Source organism: Mustelus asterias, chromosome 31 (assembly GCF_964213995.1).
Source record: "Mustelus asterias chromosome 31, sMusAst1.hap1.1, whole genome shotgun sequence".
NCBI lineage: Eukaryota > Metazoa > Chordata > Chondrichthyes > Carcharhiniformes > Triakidae > Mustelus > Mustelus asterias.
The window spans coordinates 9,368,654-9,382,455 of NC_135831.1; the positions used below are offsets into that span (position 1 = coordinate 9,368,654).

Below are 13,802 nucleotides of genomic sequence, written 5' to 3' on the forward strand. Positions count from 1 at the left end.
CATGCCTCTCATAATCTTGTACACTTCTATCAGGTCGCCCCTCAACCTCCGTCGTTCCAGTGAGAACAAACCAAGTTTCTCCAACCTCTCTTCATAGCTGATGCTCCCCATACCAGGGCAACATCCTGGTACACCTTTTCTGTACCCTCTCCAAAGCCTCCGCATCCTTTTGGTAGTGTGGCGGCCAGAATTGAACACTATATTCCAAGTGCGGCCTAACTAAGGTTCTATAAGTCCTTCTTTCATTCGTACCAGGGATTGATATGTCTCAGGTTGTTAAACATAGGAAACAGAGAAGATAGGAGCAGGAGGAGGCCATTCGGCCCTTTGAGCCTATTCCGCCATTCATCACATGTCTGATCATCCAACTCAATAGCCTAACCCTTTTTCTCCATAACCTTTGATCCCGTTCGCCCCGAGTGCTATGTCCAGCCGCCTCTTGAATACATTCAATGTTTTGGTATCAACTACTTCCTGTGGGAATGAATTCCACAGACTCACCACTCTCTGGGTGAAGAAATGTCTCCTCACCTCCGTCCCAAATGGTCTACCCTGAATCCTCAGACTGTGACCCCTGGTTCTGGACTCCCCCCACCAACTGGGAACATCCTCCCTGCATCTACCGATTTAAGGGAATAAGTCCGAGCAAGTCTTGCCGCGCGTTTGTTCAGTGGCCCATGAGGGAGATGGGGAGGAATTTTCCGGTGCCTTTATTTTCCCTTATCCATCCTGAGATTTTTGCCCCTCTCAGGAGGTTTACGTGGCTGTGTGGGTGGGGCGGATCGGTGAGCGGGGAGGTATGGGGGAGAGGAGAAGAAGGGGGAAGCTAATGGCGGGGTTGTAATTTTTATTGCCGAGGCCCAGGCTAATTCTCTGGGGGCATGGGTTCAAATCCAACATGACAGCTGGTGGAATTTAAATTCACTCAATAGAAAATTCTGGAATTAAAAGCAATCTCAGTAAAGAACAAAGAGAATTACAGCACAGGAACAGGCCCTTCAGCCCTCCAAGCCTGCACCCACCATGCTGCCTGACTGAACTAAAACCCCCTACCCTTCCAGGGACTATATCCCTCTATTCCCATCCTATTCATGTATTTGTCAAGACGCCCCTTAAAAGTCACTACTGTATCCGCTTCCACTACCTCCCCCGGCAACAAGTTCCAGGCACCCACCACTCTCTGTAAAAAATCCACCTAGTCCATCGCACCTTAAACCTGTGCCCCCTAGTAATTGACTCTTCCACCCTGGGGAAAAAGCTTCTGACTATCCACTCTGATAGAATTTTATAGGTTTCTATGAGATCCTCCCTCATTCTTCTAAACTCCAATGAATACAATCCTAAATGACTTAGTCTTTCCTCATAAGACAGACCTGCCATCCCAGGAATCAGCCTGGTAAACCTCCGCTGTACTCCCTCTGTGGCAAGGACATCCTTCCTCAGATAAGGACACCAATGTCCTGAGTTTTTAAAAATTCATTTGTGGGACATGGGTATCGCTGGCTGGGCCAACATTTATTGCCCATCCCTAGTTGCCCCTTGGAGGGCAGTTGAGAGTCAACCACATTGGCTGTAGCTCTGGAGTCACATATCGGGTAAGGACGGTAGATTTCCTTCCCTTAAGGGCACTAGTGAACCAGATGGGTTTTTCCAACAATCGACAATGGTTTCATGGTTATCAGTAAATTCCTAATTCCAAATAATTTTTTTATTGAATTCAAATTCCACCATCGGTCGTGGCGGGATTCGAACCTGGGTCCCCAGAACATCAGCTGAGTTTCTGGATTAATAGTCTAGCGATAATACCACGAGGTCATCGCCCTCCCTGGCAGGTTGTGAAAGGTGCTATGTAAATACAGTCTGTATGTCTTTCATATTTGGCAGATGAATTAAGCGACTGCCAGGAAGATGCCCCTACACGGGCGGCACGCTGGCACAGTGGTTCGCACTGCTGCCTCAGCACCAGGGACCCAGGTTCAATTCCGCCCTCGAGTCCCTGTGCGGAGTCTGTACATTCTATCCGTGGCTGCGTGGGCTTCCTCCGGATGCTCCGGTTTCCTCTCTCAGTCCAAAGATGTGTGGGTTAGGTGGATTGGCCATGCTAAAAATGCCCCTTAGTGTCAGCAGGGTAAATGTGTGGGGTTATGGTAACAGAGCCTGGGTGGGATTGTGGTCGGTACAGACTCGATGGGCCGAATGGCCTCCTTCTGTGCTGCAGGGATTCTATGATTCCATACAATAAAAATTAGCGACATGGTTACAAACAGCTGTTCTTTGCTGTGCGTTGTCCCGCTGGGTAGTTTGTGTGTCCCGTTTAACCGAAACCGTGATCCAGTGTTGGGAACCGGTGGGTGTCACGCTACAAAAATGCCCTCTTGACTCGTGTGACTTGGTTCGGTTCCAGCAACCCAGACCTGCGCAGGATTGACCCAGGATGGGAGCGAGCAGACAGCCTCCCACCGATTGGCCCCCACCGAGTTCTTGGGACTGGCTCGATGGAGCGCAACAGAATTACAAGTAAGTCGGCTGATTCTAAGTGCCACTTCAGACCCTAAATATAATCAGGAACAACAGATTAGCTTATCTCCTCACGAACAGATTTAGCCAGGAAGTGCTGGGAGTGTGTGATACACTAAGAGTTTTAACAACACCAGGTTAAAGTCCAGCAGGTTTATTTTGTAGCAAATGCCATTAGCTTTTGGAGCGCTGCTCCTTCGTCAGATGGAGTGGAGATCTGCTCTCAAACAGGGCACACAGAGACACAAAATCAAGTTACAGAATGCTGATTAGAATGCGAATCTCTAAAGCCAACCAGGTCTTAAAGATACAGACAATGTGAGTGGAGGGAGCATTAAGCACAGGTTAAAGAGATGTGTATTGTCTCCAGACAGGACAGCCAGTGAGATTCTGCAAGTCCAGGAGGCAAGCTGTGGGGGTTACAGATAGTGTGACATAAACCCAAGATCCCGGTTTAGGCCGTCCTCATGTGTGCGGAACTTGGCTATCAGTTTCTGCTCACATGAGGACGGCCTAAACCGGGATCTTGGGTTTATGTCACACTATCTGTAACCCCCACGGCTTGCCTCCTGGACTTGCAGAATCTCACTGGCTGTCCTGTCTGGAGACAATACACATCTTTTTAACCTGTGCTCAATGCTCCCTCCACTCACATTGTCTGTATCTTTAAGACCTGGTTGGTTGTAGAGATTCGCATTCTAATCAGTATTCTGTAACTTGATTTTGTGTCTCTGTGCCCTGTTTGAGAGCAGATATCCACTCCATCTGACGAAGGAGCAGCGCTCCGCAAGCTAATGGCATTTGCTGCCAAATAAACCTGTTGGACTTTAACCTGGTGTTGTTAAAACTCTTAGTGTGTTTACCCCAGTCCAACGCCGGCATCTCCACAGTGTGTGAGGCCACAGAGAATTGCTGAGGGAACTAGCACTGAGCAGGAAGCTTCATCAACACACGAGGGAGCAAGGTTGATAGGGAAGATCAAGATGGAGAAGGCTCATGTAGAAGGAATGGTCCCAATCGCAGGTCTAACGGGCTGTTTCTGTGCTGCAGGCTCAGTATAACACCAGCTTTAACAGTCGCTTTAGTGACTGTGGCACATGCAAAGGGCAGCGTGGTGGCACGGTCAGTGCATGCTGCCTCCCAGCGCCAGGGATCTGAGTTCAATTCTAGCCTTGGGTCACAGTCTGTGTGGAGTTTGCATGTTCTCCCCGTGTCCACGTGGGTTTCCTCCGGGTGCTCCGGTTTCCTCCCACACTCCAAAGATGTGTAGGTTAGGTGGATTGGCCATGCTAAATTGCCCCTTAGTGTCCAAAGATGTGCGGGTTAGGTGGATTGGCCATGATCAATGCATGGGGTTACAGGGATAGGGCGGGAAGTGGGCCGAGATAGAGTGCAGGGTCAGTCCAGATGCGATGGGCCGAATGGCCTCTCTCTGCACTGTAGGGATTTTGTGGATTCAGAGGATGTGGAAGGCATTGTCTGTGATAATTTTCCTCGGACAGTCACAAAACCCTTGGGGCGGCACGGTAGCACAGTGGTTAGCACTGCTGCTTCACAGCTCCAGGGACCTGGGTTCAATTCCCGGCTCGGGTCACTGTCTGTGTGTGGTTTGCACATTCTCCTCGTGCCTGCGTGGGTTTCCTCCGGGTGCTCCGGTTTCCTCCCACAGTCCAAGAATGTGCGGGTTAGGTTGATTGGCCATGCTAAAATTGCCCCTCTGTGTCCTGAGATGCGTAGGTTAGAGGGATTAGTGGGTAAAATATGTAGGGATATGGGGGTAGGGCCTGGGTGGGATTGTGGTCGGTGCAGACTCGATGGGCCGAATGGCCTCTTTCTGTACTGTAGGGTTTCTATGATTCTATGTAAGGGGTTTGTGCTGTTTAGTTTTTGGACCCAACGCATTCAACTGAAGGGATTGTTTTGAGAGATGAGTGAAGATCTAAACAAAAATATTAATGTTTAAAACCTAAAAAGATGCTCAGTTTGAGGTTATTGTTTTAGAATGACAATCGTCATGAGCTGAATTAGCTGCTGACCTTTGATTTTGATTTACAGGCTATTAATTTGATGCTTTTGCCTTTCCCATTCCTCCTCGCCCTCTCACCGCAGCTTCCTCTAAACCTGAAGGATCGCCAGTTCTCTCACAGTTCCCAAGCCACGGGAAGCCGGAGGAAATACGCACCACCTCACGGCCCGGCAGACCTGCTGTAAGTGTCGGCACTAACTAATGTAGGAGGCTTAACGAGTGCGTCAGTCACGCTGTGATATCTGGGGGCAAGGGGGTGACGTAACTTGAAAAGTAACCGCACAATCCTAAGTACCATGTGCCTCAGACAAGAGCCAGTACGGTGCCAGTTGGATGAAACAGTGGGTTAGTACTGCTGCCTCACAGCACTAGGGACTCGGGTTCGATTCCCAGCTTGGGGGGGTCACTGTCTGTGCGGAGTCTGCATGTTCTCTCCCCCCGTGCCTGCGTGGGTTTCCTCCGGGTGCTCCAGTTTCCTCCCACAGTCCGAAAGTCGTGCTGGTTAGGGAGCATTGGGCCGTGTTAAATTCTCCCTCAGTGTTACCCAAACAGGCGTCGGAGTGGGGCGACTAGGGGATTTTCACACTAACTTCATTGCAGTGTTAATGTAAGCCTTACTTGTGGCACTAATAAATAAACTTAAACTTACTCTGAAAATCCAGAGGTACTGACTGCGCAGACTTCCAGTTTCCTGGAAGCCGTGTAATATATATGATCGTTTACCCATTTTGCTTAAAATGTGCAGCTTCTGCTCTGTACCCTATGGCTCCCGGCTTTTGTTCATGATGTTATCTCCTCCAGTGCCTAACTCCCCGTCCTGAGTAATCGTCTGCCAATTGTGTGTCAGGAGTTGAAAAGAAAACTCGAAGGCAGCTGGGGATTCTCAGCCCGTAGCAGAATTTGAAAGTTTTGACGTGCTCTGATGAAAGATCTTAACGTGTCAACTGCCCGGATAACGGGTGACCACTCCCATGTTTCCAGCATTTTCTGTGCTTGGCCAATTCCCAGCCTGTGGGGGTTTGTGATCTACTTGCCAAGCCCAGTTTAATGCCTCCTTAAATTAGCGTTCTTTGTGTGAACAACGTGTGAGCAGGGAGGGCAGGCAGGAATTACTCAACGCTCCTCGTTTGATGCCCGCAAATATGGACTTCATTCAGGGAATGGAGTCCCTGGCCGACATTTCCCTTCCTCACTCGGGCATACAAAGAATCCCGACAGTGCAGAAGGAGGCCATTCGGCCCATCAAGCCTGCACCGACCCCAATCCCACCCAGGCCCTAATCCCAAAACCCCACACATTTACCCTGCTAATCCCCCTGACACCAAGGGGACAATTTAGCATGGCCAATCGACCTAACCCGCGCACCTTTCGGACTGTGGGAGGAAACCCACGCAGACACGGGGAGAACGTGCAGACTCTGCACAGACAGTGACCCGAGGTCGGAATTGAACCCCGGGTCCCTGGCTCTGTGAGGCAGCAGTGCTAACCCACTGTGCCACCATGCTGCCCCAGAAAGAATACAGAAGAACAAAGAAAAGTACAGCACAGGAACAGGCCCTTCGGCCCTCCAAGCCCATGCCATCATGATGCCCTAACTAAACTAAAGAAAAACCTCCTGCCCTTACTCGGTCCGTATCCCTCTATTCCCTCCCTATTCATGGACCCATCCAGCTGCCTCTTGTTGCTAATGTACTGCTTCCACCACTTCCTCTGGCAGCGTGTTTCAGACACCCACCATTCTCTTGTGAATAGTTTCCCCTGCAACACCTCCCTTAAATTTTCCCCCTCTCACCCTGAACTTGTGCCCCCTTGTAATTGACATTTCCACCCTGGGGAAAAAAGCCTCTGACTCTCCACCCTGTCTGTGCCTCTCATCATTTTGTAGACCTCTATCAGGTCTCCCCTCGGCCTCCGTCTTTCCAGTGAAAACAATCCTAGTTTATTCAACCTCTCCTCATAGCCAACACCCTCGAGACCAGGCAACATCCTGGTGAACTGTCTTTGCGCTCTCTCCAAAGCTTCCACATCCTTCTGGTAGTGTGGCGACCAAGAACTGCACGCAATACTCCAAATGCGGCCTAACCAAGGTTTTATATAGCTGCAACATGATTTGCCAACTCTTGTGCATGTTTTGGCAGATTATAGTGGCCCACAGTGACTTGAGGTGAGAATTTCACTAGGGGCCTTTCTAGTTTGTGTGGCTTGGTTACTCACCGCCTTAGCTGGTAGCGGGAAACTTACACCACAGCAGATACTCTTGAGTCTGTTGTTTCAGCACTTGACAGTGCAAGATTTATTACCCAGCAACACCTACCCCCTCGACTTGCAGTAGTACTTCTTAGCAAAAAAAAATCTTTCAGCCATTTGCCTTTCCTTTAATCAAGTCCTCACAGGTGAATTGCTGTGGTCATTTGCCATGGCAGCTCCCACACTGCCATCACCTGCCAACTCTCCCTTCCTTCCTCCAACCCTGTGGAGAAGCATCTTGCAATCTCGATGCCTGGTCAAATGTCAGATGTGTTCCATCTCGGGCACTTTCACTTGGTAATTAAATCAATGCGTTCAGCATTTCCCAGTGAAGGGCAGCACGGTGGCACAGTGGTTAGCACCGCTGCCTCACAGTGCCAGGGACCCGGGTTCGATTCCCGGCCTCGGGTCACTGTCTCTGCGGAGTCTGCACATTCTCCCTGTGTCTGTGTGGGTTAGGTGGATTGGCCATGCTAAATTGCCCCTGAGTGTCAGGGGGACGAGCTAGAGTAAATGCGTGGGGTTGTGGGGATGAGGCCTGGGTGGGATTGTGGTCAGTGCAGACTTGATGGGCCGAGTGGGCCTCCTTCTGCACTGTAGCATTCCATGATTCTATAACTGCGTTTCCCCCGTGTGCTCCAGTTTCCTCCCAAAGTCCAAAAATGTGCCATGCTAAATTGCCCCTTGGTGTCAGGGGGATGAGTGGGGTAAATACGTGGGGTTATAGGTTAGGACGGTCCTGGGTGGGATTGTTGTTGGTGCAGGCTTGATGGGCCAAATGGCAGGTTAGGCGGATTGGCCATTCTAAATTGCCCCTTGGTGTCAGGGGGATGAGTGGGGTAAATACGTGGGGTTACGGCTTGGGACCTGGGTGGGATTGTCGTTGATGCAGACTCGAATTGGCCACATGGCGGATTGGCCATGCTAAATTGCCCCTTAGTGTCCCAAGATGTGCAGGTTAAGTGGATTGGCCATGCTAAATTGCCCCTTGGTGTCAGGGGGATTAGTGGGGTAAATACGTGGGGGTTTTGGTTAGGACGGTCCTGGGTGGGATTGTTGTTGGTGCAGGCTTGATGGGCCAAATGGCGGGTTAGGCGGATTGGCCATTCTAAATTGCCTCTTAGTGTCCAAAGATGCGCAGGTTAGGTGGCTTGGCCGTGCTAAATTGCCCCTTAGTGTCAGGGGGATTAGTGGGGTAAATATGTAGGGTTACGGGGATGGGCCAAATGGCCCCCTTCTGCACTGTAAGGATTCTATGAAGTATTGGCATGCAATTCAAGCCAGTGATGCAAATTTCTCTTCTCAGTTGATGTAAAAAGGAACATTGAATTATTGTCATGTAAGACACACTATGTATCCTGTAACTATGAATTTGACTTGTAATTCTGTCTTGAAACCGTCAGACCCTTCTCTTTATATCACAGGTGTGACTTTGACTATGCTCTGGTTGCAATATTGCATTTGAATTAACTTAACAATGTGATTTCCATTTGCTTTCTAATAACTTGTCGCCTTCTGCCTTTTTGCCTCCCAATCTTTGCAAACCCTCAGAGCTATAAGCGAGCAATAGGTGAGGTTAGTGTCATTCTGTATTACGCTGTAAGCATGTTTCTGTCCTTGGAGATATCTATGCATTGGATCGTGTTTGTCCTAAGTTGAGCCTGGTTTGACGTTCAGCTTTGCAAGTTGATTTGACATCTCTCTCTCTCCTCGTTCACCTGCACTCAATTGCCACACTGGCCAGTGGGGCTAAAGTAGCCCAGGATAATGGTGAAAGAGAGTCTTGTTCCATGTATCTAACCAATGCAGACAAGCAATCAGGCAAGCCAAGATGCGCAGAATATGGTTGAGAAAAAGATTAAACTCTACAACGCTCTGGTTAGACCACGACTTGAATCCCACGTCCACCTCTGATTGTCGTGATACAGAATTGGTTGACTGATTTATTATTGTCACATGTATTGTGCGCTATACAGACAAAGCATACCGTTCATAGAGTACATAGGGGAGAAGGATTTGATTTGTTATTGTCACGTGTATTGGGATACAGTGAAAAGTATTGTTTCTTGTGAGCTGTTACAGACAAAGCATACCGTTCATAGAGTACATCAGGGAGAAGGAAAGGGGCAGGTATAGGACTGGTGTTAAGTACAGGGGAGTGCAACTAATTAGACAGCTCTTTCGAAGAGATGGCAAAGCAGGTGCAGAATATGGTGTTGCAGTAAAACCTCGGGTGAAGAGAAGGATCAGCTGAATGTGTGATAGGACATCTTCAAATGGTACGTTGGCCTTCATAGCAAGAGGATTTGAGTATACGGATAGGGATGTTTTGCTGCAACTGTATAGGGCGTTGGTGAGGCCATGCCTGGTGTATTGTGAGCAATTTTGGTGTTCTTATCTGAGGAAGGATGTCCTTGCTATACAGGGAGTACAGCGAAGGTTTACCAGGCTGATTCCTGGGGTGGCAGGTCTGTCATATGAGGAGAGACTAAGTCGGTTAGGATTATATTCACTGGAGTTTAGAAGAGTGAGAGGGGATCTCATAGAAACTTATAAAATTCTAACAGGGTTAGACAGGGTAGATTCAGAAAGAATGTTCCCGATGGTGGGGGAATCCAGAATTAGGGGGTCATAGTTTGAGGATAAGGGGGTAAACCTTTTAGAACTGAGGTGAGGAGAAATTTCTTCACCCAGAGGGTGGTGAATGTGTGGAATTCACTCCCACAGAAAGTAGTTGAGGCCAAAACATTGTGTGATTTCAAGAAGAAATTAGATATCGCTCTTGGGGCGAAAGGGATCGAGGGATTTGGGGGGGAAGGGGGGGAATCAGGATATTGATCAGCCATGATCAAAATGAATGGCGGAGCAGGATCGAAGGGCCGAATGGCCTACTCCTGCTCCTTGTTTCTGAGCACTGGAGGGAATGCAAAGAAAGCCTCCTGGGTGGTCACCGAGTGTCAAAGATCTGAATCGTGAGGCAGCATGGGAAGAGGCCAGTCAGTCCGTCATGCCTCTGCCTGCTCTTTGAAAGAGCAATCCAATTAGTCACACTCTCCTGCACTTAACACCAGTCCTGCAATCTTTTCCCAATTACTTAGCCTGTAAAAAAGGCAAATGGTGTGTTGGCCTTCACAGCGAGAGGATTCAAGTACAGCAGCTGGGATGTCTTGCTGCAATTGTACAGGGCCTTGGTGAGGCTACACCTGGAGTATTGTGTGCAGTTTTGGTCTCCTTATGTGAGGAAGAATGTTCTTGCTCCAGAGGGAGCTCAGCGAAGGTTTACCAGGCTGATTCCTTGGATAGCGGGACTGACGTGTGAGGATAGATTGAGCCGATTTAAGATTATATTCGCTGGAGTTCAGACGAACGAGGTTGGGGGGGGGTCTGATAGAAACCTATATAATTCTAACAGGTCTAGCAGGACAGGGTAGATGCAGGAAGGATGTTCCCGATGGCCAGGTGTCCAGGACCAGGAGTCACAGTCTGAAGATACAGAGTAGACGGTTTAGGACAGAGATGAGGAGAGATTTCTTCACCCAGAGGGTGGTGAATGTGTGGAATTCGCTAGCGCAGGAAGTAGTTGAGGACAAAACATTGTGTGATTTCCAGAAGCAGTTAGATGTAGCACTGGGGGGCGAGGGGATCAAAGGATATGGAGGGAAGCAGGATCAGGCTATTGAGTTGCCTGATCAGCCGTGATCATAATGAATGGTGGAGCAGGCTCAGAGGGCAGAATGGCCTCCTCCTGCTCCTATTTTCGAGGTTTCTATCCCAGGAGAGAAGTGTGGTCTTTTTAAAAGGAGCTCACTGAAAGATGGCTATACGAGGTGGGTCATGAATTGGAAAGGACATATCGGGGATATTGAAGTAAAATCGAGAAGGTCAGACAGGTTCACGTGACATCAAGAAATTCAAGTAATCAATAAGCAGTGAAGGCATATATCCCTGGATTTAAGATCAGATTTCATACTGCAAAAGGCATCTTGTTGGGTGGGCGAACTTGATAAAGACTGGGCCTGTCTGCATTGGAATAACCATGTAAAGCTTTTAAATGGGGGCAGGGGGTGAAAGAAGCAATCAGATGGACGATTTTTACAAGTGGCAATGCTGTTTCTCATCTTGGCATTGGGATCTTTCTTGTCAATTTGATTTTGGGATCTGAGTCGAGAAAATATCATTTCTGCGATAAGGTTCGGTTTGAGTTGTTCTGTTGGCAATTTATGGAAGATGCATAATTGTTTTTTCTTTTGCTTGGCCTATTCGCAGTAAAACGCCTCTGTCTCAAAATGTGTGCAAAATTCAGTAGTTGCCTTGCTTTATGGAAGGAATAGGTTCGCTGTGGCCACCTCGCGGTTGGCGTGGGTTTTTGCTGTTTTTGCTACCATGTCGTAAGAGCTTTGATGTGTTTCTGAAGGACATGCTGAACCTGGGGAAAGAGATCCGGACGGATGAACTGCCCAAGCCACCAGTTAAAGTGATGGACTACTCTTCCTCGAGTGAGGATTCTGGCAGCAGCGATGACGAGGAGGAGGAAGGGGAAAATGACCACCAAGACGAGAATCTGTCCAGCTCTGATGGTTCCAGGTCAGGGTAGGTGGCTCCTGTTGCCCGGGCTGAGGTGGCGGTACTGTCCCTTTGGGACTGGCTAGTTGGCTGTAAAAGCGAGACCAGGCCACAAAATATGGCAATGTTTGAGTGGAGAAAAGAGCATTGGATGCCAATTCATTGATGGCCTAGTGGTAGGATAGCCTGGGCGCACAGTGGTTAGCACTGCTGCCTCACAGAGACAGGGACCCGGGTTCGATTCCGGCTTGGCTGACTGTCTCTGCGTTCTCCTTGTGTCTGCGTGGGTTTCCTCCGGGTGCTCCGGTTTCCTCCCACAGTCCAAAAGATGTGCGTGTTAGGTGGATCGGCCTGTTAAATTGCCCCTTAGGGTCAGGGGGACGAGCTAGGGTAATTGTATGGGGTTATGGGGATAGGTTCTGGGTGGGATTGTGGTCGGTGCAAACGCGATGGGCCAAATGGCCTCCTTCTGCACTGTAGGGATTCTATGGTGTTATTGCCAGACTATTAATGCAGAAGCTCAGCTAATGCTCTGGGGGACCTGGGCTCATTCTTGTCAATTTGATTTTCAAATCCCACCATGGCAGGTGGCGGGAGTTGAATAGAATAAAAATAAAACTGGAATTAAGGATCTACTGATGACCAATGGAACCATTGTCGGAAAAACCCATCTGGTTCACTAATGCCCTTTAGGGAAGGAAATCTGCCATCCTTACCCGGTCTGGCCTACATGTGACTCCAGAGCCACAGCAATGTGGTTGACTCTCAGCTGTTCTCTGGCAACTAGGGATGGGCAATAAATGCTGGCCCAGCCAGCGATGCCCATGTCCCAGGAATGAATAAAAAAACAATTAGGTGATCATTATTAAGTGATTCTATGATTATCCAGCCCAAATTTATTTCTCTCGTCCCTGAGGTAAAATTCTATTTGCCTTGTGCCTCAGTTAAGTGGCCATTCTTCACATGCAAACATGGTCAAATATATCGCCCCACACCCCAGCAACAACACATAATGGCGAGTTACAGATTCGTAGAGTTTCACTGCACAAAAAGAGGCCCTTCAGCCCATCATGTCTGTACCGCCCTACTATCACCTATCTATCACCCCATTTTCCAGCACTTGTTCTGTTGCCTTGTATGCTACGGCGTTTCAAGTGCTCATCTTAAGTGAGGGTTCCCACCTCCACCACCCCTTCAGGCAGAGTTCCAGATTGTCACCATCCGATGACATCGTGCAGGTTAGGTTGATTGGCCATGCTAAAATTGCTCCTTAGTTTCCTGAGATGCGTAGGTTTGAGGGATTAGTGGGTAAAATATGTAGGGATATGGGGGGGGGGGGGGTGTCTGGGTGGGATTGTGGTCGGTGCAGACTCGATGGGCCGAATGGCCTCTTTCTGTACTGTAGGGTTTCTATGATTCTGTGATAGTGATAACGTCACTGGGTGGTAATCCAAGGGGAAAGGGCTTCATATCCCACCATGGCAGCGAGCGGAATTTATACCCCATTAATAAATTCAATTCATCAAAATAAGCCTGGAATATGAAGCTAGTCTCACTATTCGTAACCTATTAGTGAATCTATTCGTGATTGTCGGAAAAACACATCTGGTTCACTGATGTCCTTTTAGGTTATGATTGATTTCACTAGAAGAGTGAGAAGGGGGATCTCATAGAAAATTCTAACAGGGTTAGACAGGGTAGATTCAGAAAGAATGTTCCCGATGGTGGGGAAATCCAGAAATAGGGGATCATAGTTTGAGGATAAGGGGTAAACCTTTTAGAACTGAGGTGAGGAGAAATTTCTTCACCCAGAGAGTGGTGAATGTGCGGAATTCACTCCCACAGAACGTATTTGAGGCCAAAACGTTGTGTGATTTCAAGAAGAAATTAGATATCGCTCTTGAACCATAGAACCATAGAAACCCGACAGTGCAGAAAGAGGCCATTTGACCCATCGAGTCTGCACCGACCACAATCCCACCCAGGCCCTACCGCCATATCCCTACATATTTACCCGCTAATCCCTCTAACCTACGCATCTCAGGACACTAAGGGACAATTTTAGCATGGCCAATCAACCTAACCCGCACATCTTTGGACTGTGAGAGGAAACCGGAGCACCCGGAGGAAACCCACGCAGACACGAGGAGAATGTGCAAACTCCACACAGACAGTGACCCAAGCCGGGAATCGAACCCAGGTCTCTGGAGCTGTGAAGCAGCAGTATTAACCACTGTGCTACCGTGCTGCCCCCACTGTGCTACCGTGCCGCCCACGCGGGGCTAAAGGGATCAAGGGATATGGCGGGGGGGATCAGGATATTGATCCGATGATCAGCCATGATCAAAATGAATGGCGGGGCAAGCTCGAAGGGCCGAATGGCTTCCTCCTGCTTCTAGTTTCTATGAAATCTTCCTTCTTTACCCGGTCTGGCCTACATGTGGTTGAC

The 13,802-nt window shown here is 48.8% G+C and overlaps 1 protein-coding gene across 4 annotated transcripts in view; it reads left to right on the forward strand.

Annotated features, from left to right (window-relative positions):
• LOC144481730 (misshapen-like kinase 1) overlaps positions 1-13,802 on the forward strand; it is a 283,663-nt gene that overhangs the window by 211,940 nt on the left and 57,921 nt on the right. For 2 of the 4 annotated variants that reach the window (XM_078200874.1, XM_078200876.1), the window contains 4 exons: positions 2,405-2,517; positions 4,627-4,724; positions 8,342-8,365; positions 11,205-11,380. In XM_078200874.1, coding sequence (XP_078057000.1) covers positions 2,405-2,517; positions 4,627-4,724; positions 8,342-8,365; positions 11,205-11,380 — 411 coding nt within the window. The remainder of the gene's footprint in view (positions 1-2,404; positions 2,518-4,626; positions 4,725-8,341; positions 8,366-11,204; positions 11,381-13,802) is intronic. The other 2 variants (XM_078200875.1, XM_078200877.1) reach the window with 1 other exon arrangement.